Raw genomic sequence first — 15,336 nt, 5'->3', positions numbered from 1 at the left:
TCCGCATCACGTTCCTCGACTACCTCGCCCAGTATGCCAAGTACAAGGTGTGGATCAAGCCCAACTCGGAAATGTCGTTCTTGTACGGCAACAACGTGGTCAAGTCGGGCCTTGGCCGCATTACCGAAGGCACGCCGCAGTACGCTGGCGTCGTCGTCTACAGCATGAACGACGTGCCGCTTGGCTTTGGTATCGCCGCGCAGGCCACCGAGATGTGCAAAGACCTCGACCCGACCGGCTACGTCGTCTTGCACCAGGCCGACATTGGCGAGTACCTTCGTGTGGAAGACGAAATGTTTTAAGTTATTGGCGTCCATGCGAATATATAGAATTTGTATGACTAGTCTCCTGTCTCTTTTGTGTTGTGCAGCAAGGGACGTATCCATTGATACCATGCGCGGTAGAGACGCCTTATCAAGACGCGATCCTACTTGTCGGAATCTCGCTCGCGTCGGGGATCGAGCTCTGGGCCTGGGATCAGCGCCAGGATTTGTTTGGTTGCACTTGACCTTTGCTGCGTCAACACCCGTGCTACAAGATTGTCTAAAAACACCCATATTTTGGTCATAGACACTCTTGAAGCGACGAATAACGGCAATGTCTCCCTTGCGTGTGCAAATACACTCCACGAGGCGATCGACAGAAAGGGAGGATTCCAAACTATGTCGCGTACCGTCAAGGAGAGGCCACATGCGCTTTGGTCGTGGTTTTGTAAACGCTCGAGCGGGAGAGCGGACCTGGAACCATGGGCGAGGTTGCACTTCAAAGCAATTTGGGTGAAATTAGCACCTCCAATCCACCAATCCAAAGCGTCGTCGCAACGCTTTCGCACCAATCCCCGCGCGATCTGTGTTTGGGCCAATCAAGCAAGCTGGCCTTTCCATCACGACGACGATGAACTCGAAGGAACGCCGCCCGACGCTGCTGCAGCACTGCGTCGCCGGCATCGTCGCCGGCGGCTTCAGCACGGCCGTGCTGTACCCCTTGGACCTCGTCAAGGTCCGGTACCAGGTCCACGAGCAGTCGCCGCGTGCGTACAAGTCGCTTTTGCACGCGTTCACGTCGCTCGTGAAAGGCCCCGGCGCGTCGGCGTGGCACTGGCGCGCCATGTACCAAGGCATGAGCCCGGCCTTGTACGGCACGACCATGTCGTGGGGTCTCTACTTTTACTTTTACGAGCAGGCCAAGACCATGTATTCCACGTCGTCGCTGCCGCCGTCGATCGGCCACTTTCTCTCGGGCATCCAAGCAGGTAATCGTCTTCCATCTCGCTGCATTGCGCGATCGATTTCATATTCGGTCGGTCCTAGGCGTCATGTGTGTGCCGCTGACCAACCCGATCTGGCTCATCAAGGTGCGCATGCAAGTGCAGGGCACAGCGGTGCCGTACAAGAACGTGGCCGACGCGTTCAAGCGCATCGTTGCCGAGGAAGGCGTCCGCGCCTTGTACAAGGGCGCTGTGCCAGCGCTCTTCTTGACGTCCCACGGCGCGTTCAAGGTGCAGACGCGTCGACTTGTGGTCATGGTTGACGTATGCGGATCTAGTTTGTCGCGTACGAAAAGCTCAAGTCCGAGTACACGTCGTACGTGAGCCGTGATATGGTAGACATCATTATTGTCTTTGATTGTGCGGACGCAACGGAATGTTTTTGTAGTCGATTCCCGCGTCGCTGACCATCGGAGCGCTCTCGCAAGCGTTCGCTTCGACCGCCACGTACCCATACCAAGTGATCAAAGCCCGCCTCCAGCAAGGTGGACCCGTCGCGGACAAGTACACGGGCACGTGGGACTGCACGAAGCGCATCATCAAGTACTGACGAAGCGAGCATTTCTATCGGGTCTTTTGACATGGACTGTGCGGTAGGTATGAAGGCATGCCGGGGCTCTACAAGGGCTTGACGCCCAATTTGATCAAAGTGCTTCCGAACGGCGCGCTCATCTTTGCCGTGTACGAGTATGTCTCCAAGCTGCTCATGCAATCGTCGGATTCAAACGTGAGCGTCTAAAGACGAGAAGCGCATAGTAGTAGTTGAGGAAACTATAGAATGGGATAATGCTATATGGATGTCTGCGAACCGAATATGTAATGCAAGAATGGTTGACGACAATATTGACCACGCACGAGATCCACGCACGTTTTGTTTTCGTCTCGGAGACAGGTAGTGGCCACCCAGAGCTAATACCAGACACATGCGCTTCTATTCTTGCTACCTCGCTTTAAAATATGTAGTCGCTCCCGTTGCTACCAAGACTATAGTACAGTGGTGGACAACATTAGCACTTTATAACGGTAGAGACGCGATGGTAAAGACTTGGCAAACGTCTCGTCCACAACAGCTCTTACAATCATAATTCTGCGTTTGATCCACGGCTCGTCTCAGACCTTGACGAGTGATGAGCTGGACGCTCTGCCGCCAGAGCACTGCAACAATTATCGTTGGTGTTGCAGACTGATAGATGGACTGATAGCAGGCTGGAATATAGGAGTAGGGAAAACCAATACCGACTGTATCTGCAAGGACAACGGCCAGCCGTGAACGGTCGGTTGGAACTTCAAGCCGACCGTTCCGGTCGTTGGACTCGGACACGATCTCTGCACAGACGAGCTGAGTGGACCTTGGTCGCCAACCCTGAAATTTCGTCGGTTTTTGCTGTAGCTAATGAGCGTGGATCCATCCATTGCAATATACCATATGTATGCCAAGGATAAGAACACACAACGTTTACCCAGCTGGTGGTCGCAGTCACACGGACACTCGGGCTCATTTCCGTAGCGACGTCCAAGCAAGCACGATGGCCTTCCTTGGCCTCGAGACGCTGGTGCAGAAGAGCATCTTCTGCGTCTACATTGGCCTCTGGGTGAGCTACGGCCTTCTGAACGAGTACGCCAAGCGCAGCCATATCAAGTTTCACTCGGCGACGGCGGTCGTCGCGCAGTGCATCGTCAAGCTCGTGCTCGCCGTTGGCCTCTTTATGTCGCAGGACGGGTCGCTCGCCAAGATGTTCGAGCTCTTCAAGCGCCATCCCACGCTCTTCATCTTGTACTTGATCCCATCCGGCTTGTATGCCCTCTACGACATCCTCGCGTACGTCAACCTCGCACTCTTTGACCCGCCCACGTACTTTCTGCTCTTGCAATTCCGCCTCGTCATCACGGGCCTCCTGCATCAGCGCGTCTTCCACAAGGTCCATTGCCTCCGCATTGTCGACGCGATCTCTCACATGCGATTAGACCATGAACCAGAACCAATGGCTCGCGATTCTGGCCGTGACAATTGGCTGCGTCATCAAGACAGTCGGCGACAACGCGGGCGCCGCCGAGAAGCCGATCCCGGTGTTTGCCTACGGCCTCTTGATGGTGCAAATCCTCAGCTCGACCTTTGCCGGCGTCTACAACGAAGCGCTGCTCAAGACCTACGACAAGAACTTGTCGATCCATTTCCAGAACACGATCATGTACCTCGACTCGATCGTGTTTGTGATGCTCTGCCTTGCGCTTGGCATCACTGGCGTGAGCTTTCGCGACGCGACGGATGTCAAGAACCTCGAGGCGCTCACGCACTGGCCCGTCCTCATGATGGTACACGACGACGTCCTGGACTTGAACGAATCGCATGCGTGCTAGGTGCTCATCATGTCGTTCATTGGCGTCGTCACGAGTCTCTTTCTCAAGTACCTCGACTCGGTGCGCAAGGCGATTGCCTCTGGCTTGGAGCTCGTCGTGCTCCCGATCCTCGCGTCGCTCTTGTTTGGCACCGTGCTCACCGGGTGCGTGGCATCCTCTTTTTTTTGGGAATTTTTGATGGCATTTTCGGATTGGCATAGCTACCTCGTGCTCTCCGTGGCGCTTGTGGCCGGCGGTATCTACTTGTACTCGCTGCCCGTTGCGCCAGCCCAACCGCCCCTCGCGCTGCAGAAAGACTCCAAGCTCGAGGACGTCGACGACGAGGATTCCAAGTCGGTCGTGTAAAGCAACAATCAATCGTTGGTTCAAAAGTGCGGTGTTGGTTGTGCACACACAGGCCGCGACGAGGGTCCTCTTCTCTTTCACGTTGCGTTCCAGACTTGCGTCTCGGTCCCTCAGTACGTACTGAAATCGATGGTTGGCACAATTTGCCCTGCAGTACAAGATGACGCTGCCCCTATGAATGTAGGTGCTACAGTGGTTGTGGTGGATGCAGGTCGCAGAGCTTGAAGTAGAGCTGTATTGGTAGTGCCAATACATGTTACATCTCTGCCTGAAGCGTCCAAAACGCTGGTTTGAGCGAGAGGGGCATTAATACAAAGACATGGTTTGACAAGGACTCTCCTTGTGCTTGATGTGTTTTCGCTTGCGTTCCACCGAGGGCGGTGTCCGTGGAGTGCACTCGAGCCACCTCGAGTGGTGCATATTCCAGACATGTGTGTACCATGGCTGGCACACGAATCCCGGTCCTTGCCCGCCGGGTCGGTAAGAAGCCGCTCGCGGTGCACCGAAAGTGCAATCACGCGGCAGATGTACGATGCCAAACGAAAGTGGAGGATCGCGACGTCCTTCTGGTGCAGAAGAGGCTGCTGACGTCAGCCCCAATCAAAGCATAGAAAGTGTACTTGTCCAAGGCCATATATTGAACATAGTATTGTTTCTGGTCCCACAGTAAAGTATTTTCCGTCCTTGTTCGAATAACGTGATCGCATGACGATACCGTGATCATCGTGCATGATAGTGCTACAGCTAACATGTATCAGCGTCGTGCCAACGACGAGATGAGAGTTGTCACAATCCCTTTTCCCACTTTTCCTCGACGACAACGCCACCACCCACCGCCACCATGAGCAACCTCACGTTCGCCATCATCGTCGGCTCTGTGCGCCCGACCCGCATGGGCCTCCGCGTCGGCAAGTACTTCCAAGCCAAGCTCCTCGAGAAGGCCGTCAAGAAGGTCCACCTCATTGACCCGGCGCCGCTCCAGATCCCGCTACTCGTCGACAGCTTCACGTCGCTGCCCGAGGCCGACCGCTCCGAGAGTCTCAAGACACTTCAGGCCCAGTTCGCCGAGAGTGACGCGATCATCGTCATCTCGCCCGAGTACAACCACACCTACTCGCCCGTGCTTTCCAACCTCATGGACTACTTTTACCACAACGAGTACTACTACAAGAGCGCAGGCATTGTGACCTACTCGATGGGGCCGTTCGGCGGCGTCCGCGCGCTGAGTCCACTCCGGCCATTCTTGAGCGGTCTGGGCCTGACATCGATTCCGCTCTCGGTGCCCGTGCCGTCGGTGCATGCCGTGTTGACCGAAGACGGTCAGCTGTCGGGGGACGCCAGCGGCGCGTTCTTGGAGAAGAGCAGCGAGAGCTTCGTTGCCGAGCTCACGTGGTTTGCAGACGCGCTTCAGACGGCCCGCGACAAGAGCCAAGCGTAGAAGCCGATAGTATTCCAAGGCAACTAAATCAGAGCATCCATGGTACGTTATGCGGCACGGACCATTGGTGTAGAATGATTGCATGGACGGTCCTACATGTCGCCTCGTCGCTATCGGTCGCAGCTCGACGCGTAAGTAATCAATCTGGTTTCGCATGTCCAGTGGCACAAGAGCTTGCCTTCGCGCTTGTTGATAAGAGGTTACAATGCTCAGCAATCCGAGTACTAGTATGCGGAACGCTCAACTTTGCTTCGTTTTACGACCCCCTCCTCATCGCACCGCCAAGTGTCAACGCAATCAACAGCATCCTAGAGTCTCGAGCACACGCAATATATTGTCCATAACGTCAACGCGCGATCCTTGTGACTGTCTGTCACGGATCGTCATCGTTCGATCGATCGAGGGACCCACAAAGGGACTCACACGGGCACTGCGGCTCGCTTTTTCGATGGTTCAAGTGGTTTTTTCTATGCTTGATGTCCAGACGGAGCCAAATCCACCTTGGAAGAAAGTCGACGATGGCCGGCGTTCCAGTCACCGAATGGACTTCGACGACCGTCATTACTGTTTCGAATCTCAAAATCGCGCTCACTTTCCTAAAAACCCAATTCCGCCGAGCATGAGCGCGCTCACGGTCGGTGTCATCATCGGCTCGGTGCGGCCCCACCGCATGGGTCTGCGCGTTGGCAAGTACTTTCAAGCCAAGTTGCTTCAAAAAGGCGTGCAAAAGGTCCACCTCATCGACCCGGCGCCGCTTCAAATCCCGCTGCTCATCGACCGGTACGCGGCGCTTCCTGAAGCTGATCGCACCGCTGGCCTCCGCGAGCTCCACGCCAAAATCGCTGAGAGCGACGCGTACATTGTCGTCTCCCCCGAGTACAACAACAGCTACTCGCCCGTGCTTTCCAACGTCATGGACTACTTTTACCACAACGAGTACTACTACAAGAGCGCAGGCATCGTGACGTACTCGATGGAGTACTTTGGCGGCGTCCGCGCGGCCGGCCCGCTCCGGCCCTTCTTGGGACAGCTCGGATTGACGACGATTCCGCTCACGGTGCCCGTGCCCAAGGTGCAAAATTTGCTCAGCGTCGACGGCGACGTGCTGCCGGACGCCGGGGGCAGTGGCTTCGCGTTGGAGAACGGCGCAGCAAGCTTCGTCTCGGAGCTAATGTGGTTTGCGAACGCGCTCAAGACGGCACGGGCAAAGGGCGCGCCATAGTCAACAGTCGCCAACGACCACGCTAGATATGATGTATTTTGCGTTAAAATACCACGTAATGTCAACGATATCCTCACACACTCTGTGCTTTGAGCAGAAGTAGCGAAGCAGAAGGCGTGGACCCAATCATGTCGTTGGTGGTAACACTGAACGCGCCGACAACGAATCGCGTATGCCCACGCATTTCGGCGTAGGGCTTCACCTGCAGCGTCTTAAAGATGGTTCTTGCCATGCTCCCCAAGTGTCCATGGAAACACGGTCGAGAGACAGACACACAAGAATACTTGTTCCGAATTGGGTTCTGGAAAAAAGGGACAATGTACATATCACTTTTATTGCATAAGACCACACGACTAGCCTACTTGTACCTACTCTGAATCGCGGTGCACGGACGGTGTGCCCACGCTTCGGTACGCGAGGACATAGTCGTCGGCGTTCGTCGTGGCTAAGAGAAAGCGCCGCCTTTGCCATTGCCATAGACCAATCGCGATCATCGTCGTAGTCCCTGCGAGCATGATGGCGGTCATTTGCAGCGGATTCACGTAGCGTTCCGCATCCTGCGCGAGCGCATTGTAGCAGCCATGGGGCATCTTAACCATGCTGCGCAAGCCGTAGTACCGGTACCATCGACCCGGCGCATAGTGCAATTGATAGCCCTCGACGCGGTCGCTCATGTACATGGCGCAAAAGACGCCGAACGCAGCGTCTCCTTCGCGCATAGGGCAGAGCCGCCGAAGCGCCGGCGCCAAATGCAGCGGGTCACTCGTCGCTGCCATGATGCGCTCGCACCCCGCGCACGCGGCCTCGATCCCTGCATCGATTATTTGCACAGCGTCACGGCGCGTCGCACAGTAGGCGTTCAGCGTCAGGTTGGGCGAGACGACGAGCCCCTCGAGATCCAGTGGTAATGACGCGTTGAGGGAGCTCCAGCTCGTGCGGTTTTCGTCGGCCAGACCACTGCCGGTCACGCGGAGCGGAAGGGTGTCGCAGAACACCTTGCCTTCGTGGATACAATACGCTTCGTCGATGGCGCGAGAAGGCGTCGGGCCTGGCATGGACAGCGAGACAGCGTACTGGTGGAGGTACGGGTTTCTCGTCTCATTCTGTACAGTTTGTATGGGCCGATTGACCAAGAGCTCGTGGTCCAAGAGCTCGTGGCCCGACGTGCGGAAGATGACGAGGAAGGCGATGCCATAGATCGTTGCGCTACAAATCGCGAGCACGGCGGCCAGCGGCAGCACGGACCCGTGGCGCTTGAGGCGCAGGCCGAGAACGAGGCCGACACCAGCGACAACCAGCGTGATGGCCGAGAGCGCCGTGAGGGCATCGCCGTGCACGAAGATGCTGGGCCAAAAGGCGAAACGAGCAACGAGCGTGATGAGACCGAGTGCCAAGGCGGCGGCGTCCAGCACGAGATAGACGACCACGAGGAGCCGAAGCATGGCGTTGGACACGGAATGGACACCACCCGGCCACGATGGTCCCACAGACTAAAAACACGCAACTCGGCCTGCCGCTGCACCACGTCATGGCGGCTACAGCACCAATACACTGTAGACAGCTCCAATATACTATTTAACCCGACGTCGTACACAAGTACGTAGTTTAGGTGTCTAGCGATATGTCTTGTCCACATGCCGACTGCCGGCTTCGCGACCACGTCCCTCTGATACGCCAGCAACGCGCATTGGATGCGAGAGCGTCGCATGTACATCGGATTCGCCTCATTGCTGCCTTTTGTCGCAACAAGCGACGAGTCGGACGCTTGCCGCCATAATCCGCTGTATGTAGTATACCCACGCTTCCATCGGCTCCCTGCAACGACAGCGAGCGCACTGCATTCGGAATGCAATTGATGGGGAAGGATACTTTATTGGGAATATGTCGGAGCCACGGGCGTCAAGACGTGAGACGTCCGTGTCGAGGCCCTCGGTCCTCGTACGGTCCGTGGGCGTCCACAAGAAATCAGTACTTATTGTGGGTTGTGGTCGTATATTTGTCAAAAATGGGCAAGGTCAAGCGATTACTTCCACACGTTGTGGTCAATATCGTCTTCGTTCAGCACGTCGTCGTCCGTCATGAGCTCCGACATGCCATACTTGTCCATGTACTCGTCCTCCGAGAGGTGGCCGTAGAGCCGGTGCTTGTCGTTGACCATGTTTTCCCAGTGCTTCTCGAGCTGCAGCATCTTGCGCGTTTCTACACGTGACAATATTCGCATCGATCGGATACGTGGATCCATACCTTCGGTCATGAAATGCACGACGATCGTGTTGATGTCGGCGATCATCCAGTCGTCGCAGTCGCGGCCCTCGACGACGTAGCCAAAGTCGTCTTCCATCGACCGCGCCTTCATCGAGAGGATCACCATGTCGGCCATGCGGCGCATGTGGGCGCGCGACCGACCCGTGCAGAACACCATGTGCTCGGCGAGGCTCGACTTGCCGGCCAAGTTGATCGTGTACACGTCGATGGCTTGTTCCCGCTCCAGCGCCGGAAGAAGCTCGTCCATCGTGATGTACGTGCTACCGAACGATATCAGATCCTGGGGCCATGTACAAGACGCTCGTACTTTGTGACGGGGGCAATGATGTCGGCGTGGCGCGACCCGGCGTCCGGCAGCGTCCAGTCGTAGGTCGGCGACGCCGGGTCCGCGACGTCGTCGTCGTTCGCACTGCCAGGCGCAAAGTTGAGCGGCGCCGAGTCGTCGAGGTACATGCGCACGAGCTCGTCGTAGCCCTTCGCAGCGTCTTCTTCGGTCCAGAACTCGCCGGCATCGACCTCGACCTCGCCGACTTCAAGGCTCGCACTCCACTTCTTGATGCGCGACTCGTGGAAGGTCACGCCACGGAAGCGCTCGGACGCCACGCCCACGTCCTCGACAGCGGCCTCATCAAGCTCTTCCTCTTCGTCATCTTCATCATCGTCGTCACTGTCATCACTGTCATCGTCGTCGTCGTCGTCGGTGATGGTGACCGTGGTCTCGTCGTCCGCCTTCAACATGGTGCGGGACACATGCAGGCTGCGCGTGGCCAAGCCGTGCAGAGACGACGCCATCGGCGGAAGGACGCGGGCGCGGGCCCATGCAGCCGACGGCAGCGGCTTCTTCGTAGCGAGCTGGCGGCCGACGGCCCGGCGGATGGCGGCTGATACGACGCGCATGTTCGGCAAGTTCAATTTGAGTTCATTGGTCAACCTCTCGTCGAGGCTATCCGGAAGCGCCGGATACGATGCCTTGAACGTAGTCGGCGTATTGTACCTCGTGTTTACCCGTTGAGGTAAAGTACGGCGACGGTCCTTTGCTGGCGTACTAGCCTCGTCGGTGCGCAGTTGACGCAGCACGTTTGTGTGCTGCATCACAAAGGGCACGGAGCATGTTGTTGCTGTGGTTTTAAAACCGCGCGAGTGGCGACATGGAATGCGTTTTTCGTTTAAACATATTCAACGCAGATGGTTATTACTCTGTTTTAACACAGTTTTTTTTGTGATTTCAGTGACCCGGGGCACATGTCGAATGGTCGACGTACGATGTGATATACCCCGGGGTACAGCTCGATGGATGTGCAAAAGATTTTTCCTGTCCGACGAGATGCGGTCGTCGACGGCCGTGGCCGCGGGCGCGCCGTCGCCACCTCGTCCAGCGGCGCCATCGCTGCTCATCAAGACGTCGGCCATGCAGTCGGCGCTCTTTGAGCCATCGCTTGAGGGCATCACAATCGGGTCGGGCGCGGCGAATCGGTTTTGCATCGCTTCGGATCCGTCCGTAGGTGGCAGGCAGCGACGAGGCGGCTAAGACGACGATATGTAGGTGGACGTCTACCACGCGACGCTCGAGCACACGGCGGTGCATGGCGTCTGGGTGTACGTAGACCACAGCCGCCATGGCTCGTACGACCGGGACGCGTGCCACGTGCATCGGCAGGCCGCGATCGTGAGCGACGGCGACACGTTCATGCTTGGCACGACCCAAGTGCAGATCCACTTTTACACATCCGTGCCGAGCACCGCGCGGTCCCATCCTGGGCTGCAGCATCTGGTCACGGCGCCGTCGATCGCACCCGACTACACCAACTCGCCGTTGCCCAAGCACAAGCGAGCGCAGCACCGCCCGACCGAGTTCTCATTCGACCCGCTGCATTTCCAAAAGCTCCATGCGACGTCGGTTCCGCTCGAGTATGCTGCGTCGCCGCCCGTCTCGAGCCGCCTGCACGTTGGACCGGTGGGCTCTATCGATGCATGCTGCTGCGGATGTGTGATGTGTGATCGCCCGCGTAGACTGCGGCGAGACCGGCACCGTCCAAGCGCGACGACCTACGCATCCAAGTGTCCAAGAAGATGGCGAACCTCAACCCAAAGCCTTCGGGGGTGTTGCTCTCGTCACCAACGGCGCCGCATTGCCAAGGGGCGAAAGGGCTACTCAAGGCTCCTCCACGATGCAAGCCGATGCCGACGTTCGCCTTGGACATTGAGCCGCTGCGATCGGCGACACCGTCGTCGTCGACGCGCGTCTCGTCCACGTACGACGATGATGGCATCGACGACGACGTCTTCTCGAGCGTCGACAGCAGTGCGCCGACCGAGGTCGCCAAGTACCGCGATTCGGTGCGCGTTTCCATTTCTCGTTGCCTGTTGTGCTCACATATCGACTCGCTCGGCAGTGACCACCCAAGCAGCAGCAGCAGCAGCAGTGACGAGGTCGACGCGATCGAGCCGCGCGCGCACGACCTGTATACACCCAACATTCCGCCCCGGCGTGCGCCCGACGACGACCTGGAGACGCCGCACCGCTTGATTGCTTCGCTTCGGCTCAAGCGCGTGCAGCCCAAGATCAACACGTCACCGCTGCTCTCGCCATACAAGACGGCCAAGTCGCTGCGCCACGACCCGCTGCAGTTTTACATGGAGTCGCCGCGCGAAGCGTCGTCGTACTTTGACTACAACGAGCACTAACGCGACGGCGGCGAGCTCCCACTTGCGGTTTGTCTCGCGCTGCGACGTCGCCTCCTCCTCGTCTCCTCGTCGCAGCAGCGACGGACGTGATCTGTTGGCGGTTTTCCCATAATTTGCGTCTTCTCAATGACAAATTTTGTCAACGGAATGGCATCGAAGCGGTTGCCGTACGGCTCAACCAGCTGGGATTGGACGTTGGGCCATCGCCACGAGGCGGCGTCACACGGCCAGCTCCGTGACAGCTCGCATGTTCGCTGCGACATCGCGCGACGTAGCCAAGAGAAAAGAGCGCGAACGGCAGACAAATACTGGCAATAAGCTCTGAGATCATGGTACAGATTACAAATACTTCATACATTAGCTCTAGAACTCGACTCGACGAGAGCCTGCGACAAGAGGAAGCAGCTTCCTCCCATCCTGGTCGTCGCTTCCTCCAGTCCCACGGCGAAAGATCGCGCTTCTTTTTATGGCGCCGGTTTGGGTTCCTAAAAATATTTTACTGAAATATTTCTGAATACTTGATGTTTGTATGAAACATGGCCTTCCGCGGCATTAAATGGACGCTTTGCGGCCGTTTCAGGCCTGTAGCCAATCCAATCGCGTGGGAGATCCAAGGTCGGTTTTCATTGGTCGGCGGCACACACCGTTTTTGCACTCAACTTGAAGCTCATTGCGTTTCACTATACCAGACCGTTTTCCACCTACGGTTTGTATACAGATACAACACACAAGATATGGCGTCGCAGGAGCCGAGCATACAAACGGTAGGTGCAAAGCGGTTGCAAAAAAGCCCATTTGAATGGATTGCATTTTATTATTATGACGCGACGTCACAGGCCGTCGGGTCATTTGCGCATTTTGGTCGACGTCGCTGCCTCCTCTGCCACCGTCCTCGCCGTCGACGCCAGCTGCTACCGTGACTCTCGCCTGCGACCCTAGCTCCATCGCTTCGTCGCTGCCCATTCACCATACCGCCGTCGACTCCCAGCATGCAGTGCTCTGGCCAAGGCTCTTGTGAAACCATTATGGCATCCAAGTCGAGCCCGCCCAAGAGCATGGCGAGCGACAACCAGCTCGACGAAGCGAGCGCCGTCCATAGCGCGATCAGCGCCGTCGAGATTGAAGACTCACACCACGATATCCAGCCGATGGTCGCGAACGAGCAGACGCTGCGCAAGGAGCGCAAGCGCTGCAAGAGCCTCGAGCTCGTCTACAGCGACGACGAAGCGTCCACCGCCACGTCGACCGTCTCGCTCGTCACGACGCCGCTTAGCAGCACGAAGAAGGGCACCTGTGTTGTCCAGACGCGCTGCACGAGCTACGAAAAGCTGTGCCTCTGCGAAGTCAAGCAACACCGGTCGGCGTCGTCGTGCTGGCTCGTCGCCAACGGCATCGTGTACGACGTGACCGACGTCATGGCCCAGCACCCGCCGGCATCAAGTGCATCCTCCGCAAGTCGGGCGGCGTCGACTGCGCGCAGGACATGAAGTTTCACTCGAAAGCGGCCCAAAACTGCTGGTCGAAATGCAAAATTGGCATGTTGCAGCCGTGTGGCGACGTGCCCGAAGCCAACGACTCTGCCTGCGCCATTATGTAACCCGGCCAAGCCTATTTATTCTCCGCCTAGTTGTTAGTGTAGCCACTGTCCCGTCGTGATGATGGCCCCCTATTCTAAATTTATTTCTACTTCCGACTTCTTGCCATGCTTTTATCTGTCCATGGATACAACCAAGCACAACGACGTGATTGCAGGCAGTACGACAACAAGCAGACTTGGGTCCGAGCAAGGGCGTTCGATCCGCGCTTGGGCATCAGGCCCTCGAGCACATGACGCTGCGGCCGCCTGCAAGGGGAATGGCTGCCTTTCTGGCGTCCGACACAGCGATGCAAGCATACACGAGGTGGAGACAAGCAAGACAGGCTCATTGTACATGGTTACCACTGGACGCAAATGCGCGGCTGTATCCATGCGCCTTCTGCACGTCGTCTAGGTGAACTGCTTCATAAACTCGGTCGCGACGACGCGGCCACGGGCGTTGAGGTTGATCTTCATCTCGCTGATCTCCTTGTCAATGTCTTCCATAAACTGGATGATAAAGTCCACGAGCTTGTGCTTGTACAGATTCTCCAAGTGGCTGTGCGTGATGAGGAAGCTCATGTCATAGCCCTAGCCATCGCATAGAGGCTCGTTGGCATCGTCATCTCGTACCTCGATGGGTTTGCGGCGAAGGATGATGAATTGCTCGGCGCGTTGCATGAGGAAGCGCGAGAACTTGTGGCACAAGATGCTCTCGATCTCGTCGGCTTGCTTGATGCAGATCGAGACGCGCGCCGAGTTGATGCTGGGCTCAATGCAGCACTTTTCGTTTTCGTTGCGGCAAATCACAATCGGCGTCAAGATGAGCTCCTTGCTCATGCGCACCTCGACCTCGGGCTTGTTGTGGCGCTCAACGACCTGCGACGGGAAGTTTTGCAGGCAGAGCGCGCCGTCCAGCGTCGCGCGGATCGCATTCAGGTACGGCGCCAGCGTGTTCGCCTACAGAGGCCATGCCATGAGCCATCGCCATCGACGGCGTCGCACCATGGCAGCAGCAGCGGCGAAGTCGGCGAAACAAAGATTAGGTTGCCAGCCGCAGGCGACTAATACCTTGAAACTTGATAAGAGTATTCATTTCAAGAGAAGACCAAGATATATGTATTTAGTGTATGCATTTAGATGGCGCATATATAAATAGTGTGATAGCGGCACGGTCCACGCCACGGGCCGTACTGCATGGCTAGTGCCATACGACGTGTCCATGACGCCATCATGCCTACATGTATCGTATCCTGCCATAGCGCCAATGTGGAGAGACGGAAGAAACGATGCGCCATGGATGCGGAAGTCATCGGTGTGACTTACTTACACTATTCATGTTCTTTTATCACAGTATTTGAAGATTAAGATCTGGGAATACTGTCACAATTATTTCCACGCGTCGCCTCAGCATGTCCGTGGTCGGTTGCCATGCTTGCGAGGAAGGATGATCGCCTCATGCAACATGACCTTCCATTAGATCTGCATTGGGCCCGTGTGCATCCCGATCTACTCGCTGCTGCCGTTCTTGCTGCTCTTCCTGCAGCGGTGCTGGGGCTGGCTCACCGGGAAGGCCAAGGTCGAGGACGAAGCTCCCGCGACCGACGGCGCCGGCGCGACCGCGGCCGATGGCTCATCCACGCTGCGTCAGCGCAAGGCGGGCCGTCCAACGTGATCACCATGACCTCCACGGAGCACTGGAAGGAGCACTTGGCCATGACGTCCGAGCGCCCGGTAGTACATCCATGCCGTCGCACCCAGGGTCGCTCATGTCCTTCCTTCCTGTTAGCTCATCGTCGACTTTACAGCCACGTGGTGTGGCCCGTGCAAGAAGATTGCGCCGTTCTTTGCCGAGCTCAGCGGGCGATATCCGCGCGGTATCTTTGTCAAGGTCGACGTCGACGAGCTGGACGTACGCAGTCATGCATGGAGAAAGAAGCTCACGCATGCAATAGGACGTCATGAGCAACTGCGGCGTCCGCGCCATGCCCACGTTCCAGGTTTACAAGTACCAGAAGAAGGCCGACGAGCTTGTTGGTGCCAACCCCGCCGAGCTTGAGCGCCTCGTTGCCCGCCACTGCAGCTAATCGACTTATTGCTGCCGACGTCGCATCAAGGCCATGTACTATGTAGTATGACTTTAATAGCAGCGTCTCTACGAATCGTCTGCTACACACCTT

General features: G+C 57.0%; 11 protein-coding genes across 11 annotated transcripts; 8 read left to right on the top strand and 3 right to left on the bottom strand.

Annotated features, from left to right (window-relative positions):
* Positions 1–894: 894 nt before the first annotated feature.
* SPRG_12392 (hypothetical protein) lies at positions 895–2,116 on the top strand (the record flags this gene model as incomplete). Its single annotated transcript, XM_012352055.1, has 5 exons — positions 895–1,252; positions 1,311–1,498; positions 1,546–1,602; positions 1,656–1,810; positions 1,865–2,116. The coding sequence occupies 5 exons, from the start codon at positions 895–897 to the stop codon at positions 2,004–2,006; spliced, it is 900 nt and encodes a 299-aa protein (XP_012207445.1). The 3' UTR covers positions 2,007–2,116.
* A 647-nt stretch (positions 2,117–2,763) lies between these two features.
* Positions 2,764–3,980, top strand: SPRG_12391 (hypothetical protein). Its single transcript, XM_012352054.1, has 4 exons — positions 2,764–3,186; positions 3,233–3,580; positions 3,626–3,768; positions 3,826–3,980. The coding sequence occupies exons 1-4, from the start codon at positions 2,794–2,796 to the stop codon at positions 3,968–3,970; spliced, it is 1,029 nt and encodes a 342-aa protein (XP_012207444.1). The 5' UTR covers positions 2,764–2,793; the 3' UTR covers positions 3,971–3,980.
* An 831-nt stretch (positions 3,981–4,811) lies between these two features.
* On the top strand, positions 4,812–5,408 carry SPRG_12390 (hypothetical protein; the record flags this gene model as incomplete). Its single annotated transcript, XM_012352053.1, has 1 exon — positions 4,812–5,408. One exon carries the CDS (start codon positions 4,812–4,814, stop codon positions 5,406–5,408), a length of 597 nt encoding a protein of 198 aa, XP_012207443.1.
* A 619-nt stretch (positions 5,409–6,027) lies between these two features.
* Positions 6,028–6,708, top strand: SPRG_12389 (hypothetical protein; the record flags this gene model as incomplete). The annotated part of the gene is made up of 1 exon (XM_012352052.1): positions 6,028–6,708. One exon carries the CDS (start codon positions 6,028–6,030, stop codon positions 6,628–6,630), a length of 603 nt encoding a protein of 200 aa, XP_012207442.1. The 3' UTR covers positions 6,631–6,708.
* Positions 6,709–6,998: 290 nt separating this feature from the next.
* On the bottom strand, positions 6,999–8,072 carry SPRG_12388 (hypothetical protein; the record flags this gene model as incomplete). Its single annotated transcript, XM_012352051.1, has 1 exon — positions 6,999–8,072. The coding sequence occupies one exon, from the start codon at positions 8,070–8,072 to the stop codon at positions 6,999–7,001; it is 1,074 nt and encodes a 357-aa protein (XP_012207441.1).
* A 515-nt stretch (positions 8,073–8,587) lies between these two features.
* SPRG_12387 (hypothetical protein) lies at positions 8,588–9,792 on the bottom strand (the record flags this gene model as incomplete). Its single annotated transcript, XM_012352050.1, has 3 exons — positions 8,588–8,829; positions 8,875–9,155; positions 9,203–9,792. The coding sequence occupies 3 exons, from the start codon at positions 9,790–9,792 to the stop codon at positions 8,654–8,656; spliced, it is 1,047 nt and encodes a 348-aa protein (XP_012207440.1). The 3' UTR covers positions 8,588–8,653.
* A 427-nt stretch (positions 9,793–10,219) lies between these two features.
* On the top strand, positions 10,220–11,580 carry SPRG_12386 (hypothetical protein; the record flags this gene model as incomplete). Its single annotated transcript, XM_012352049.1, has 4 exons — positions 10,220–10,393; positions 10,439–10,840; positions 10,906–11,219; positions 11,289–11,580. 4 exons carry the CDS (start codon positions 10,220–10,222, stop codon positions 11,578–11,580), a joined length of 1,182 nt encoding a protein of 393 aa, XP_012207439.1.
* A 1,025-nt stretch (positions 11,581–12,605) lies between these two features.
* Positions 12,606–13,177, top strand: SPRG_12385 (hypothetical protein; the record flags this gene model as incomplete). The annotated part of the gene is made up of 2 exons (XM_012352048.1): positions 12,606–12,992; positions 13,022–13,177. The coding sequence occupies 2 exons, from the start codon at positions 12,606–12,608 to the stop codon at positions 13,175–13,177; spliced, it is 543 nt and encodes a 180-aa protein (XP_012207438.1).
* Positions 13,178–13,480: 303 nt separating this feature from the next.
* Positions 13,481–14,195, bottom strand: SPRG_12384 (actin-like protein 2/3 complex subunit 4). Its single transcript, XM_012352047.1, has 3 exons — positions 14,162–14,195; positions 13,790–14,116; positions 13,481–13,747 (listed from the first exon to the last, which is right to left on the bottom strand). Exons 1-3 carry the CDS (start codon positions 14,162–14,164, stop codon positions 13,568–13,570), a joined length of 510 nt encoding a protein of 169 aa, XP_012207437.1. The 5' UTR covers positions 14,165–14,195; the 3' UTR covers positions 13,481–13,567.
* A 373-nt stretch (positions 14,196–14,568) lies between these two features.
* On the top strand, positions 14,569–14,831 carry SPRG_12383 (hypothetical protein; the record flags this gene model as incomplete). The annotated part of the gene is made up of 2 exons (XM_012352046.1): positions 14,569–14,577; positions 14,637–14,831. The coding sequence occupies 2 exons, from the start codon at positions 14,569–14,571 to the stop codon at positions 14,829–14,831; spliced, it is 204 nt and encodes a 67-aa protein (XP_012207436.1).
* A 41-nt stretch (positions 14,832–14,872) lies between these two features.
* Positions 14,873–15,334, top strand: SPRG_12382 (hypothetical protein; the record flags this gene model as incomplete). The annotated part of the gene is made up of 3 exons (XM_012352045.1): positions 14,873–14,890; positions 14,946–15,068; positions 15,112–15,334. The coding sequence occupies 3 exons, from the start codon at positions 14,873–14,875 to the stop codon at positions 15,241–15,243; spliced, it is 273 nt and encodes a 90-aa protein (XP_012207435.1). The 3' UTR covers positions 15,244–15,334.
* Positions 15,335–15,336: the final 2 nt, after the last annotated feature.

The sequence above is a fragment of the Saprolegnia parasitica genome (assembly GCF_000151545.1).
Source record: "Saprolegnia parasitica CBS 223.65 unplaced genomic scaffold supercont2.91, whole genome shotgun sequence".
Classification (NCBI taxonomy): domain Eukaryota; phylum Oomycota; class Saprolegniomycetes; order Saprolegniales; family Saprolegniaceae; genus Saprolegnia; species Saprolegnia parasitica.
This window is presented reverse-complemented; position numbering and strand designations above follow the sequence as displayed.

What these genes read in the sequence shown, in the direction of transcription:
- SPRG_12384 (XM_012352047.1), bottom strand. An exon ending in TTCGCCGCAAACCCATCGAG is followed by an intron (nt 13,748 to 13,789) that starts GTACGAGATGAC and finishes TGCGATGGCTAG; the next exon opens with GGCTATGACATGAGCTTCCT.
- SPRG_12391 (XM_012352054.1), top strand. Translation starts at nt 2,794, where the DNA reads ATGGCCTTCCTTGGCCTCGAGACGCTGGTGCAGAAGAGCATCTTCTGC. An exon ending in ATCAGCGCGTCTTCCACAAG is followed by an intron (nt 3,187 to 3,232) that starts GTCCATTGCCTC and finishes ACATGCGATTAG; the next exon opens with ACCATGAACCAGAACCAATG. An exon ending in ACTGGCCCGTCCTCATGATG is followed by an intron (nt 3,581 to 3,625) that starts GTACACGACGAC and finishes CATGCGTGCTAG; the next exon opens with GTGCTCATCATGTCGTTCAT.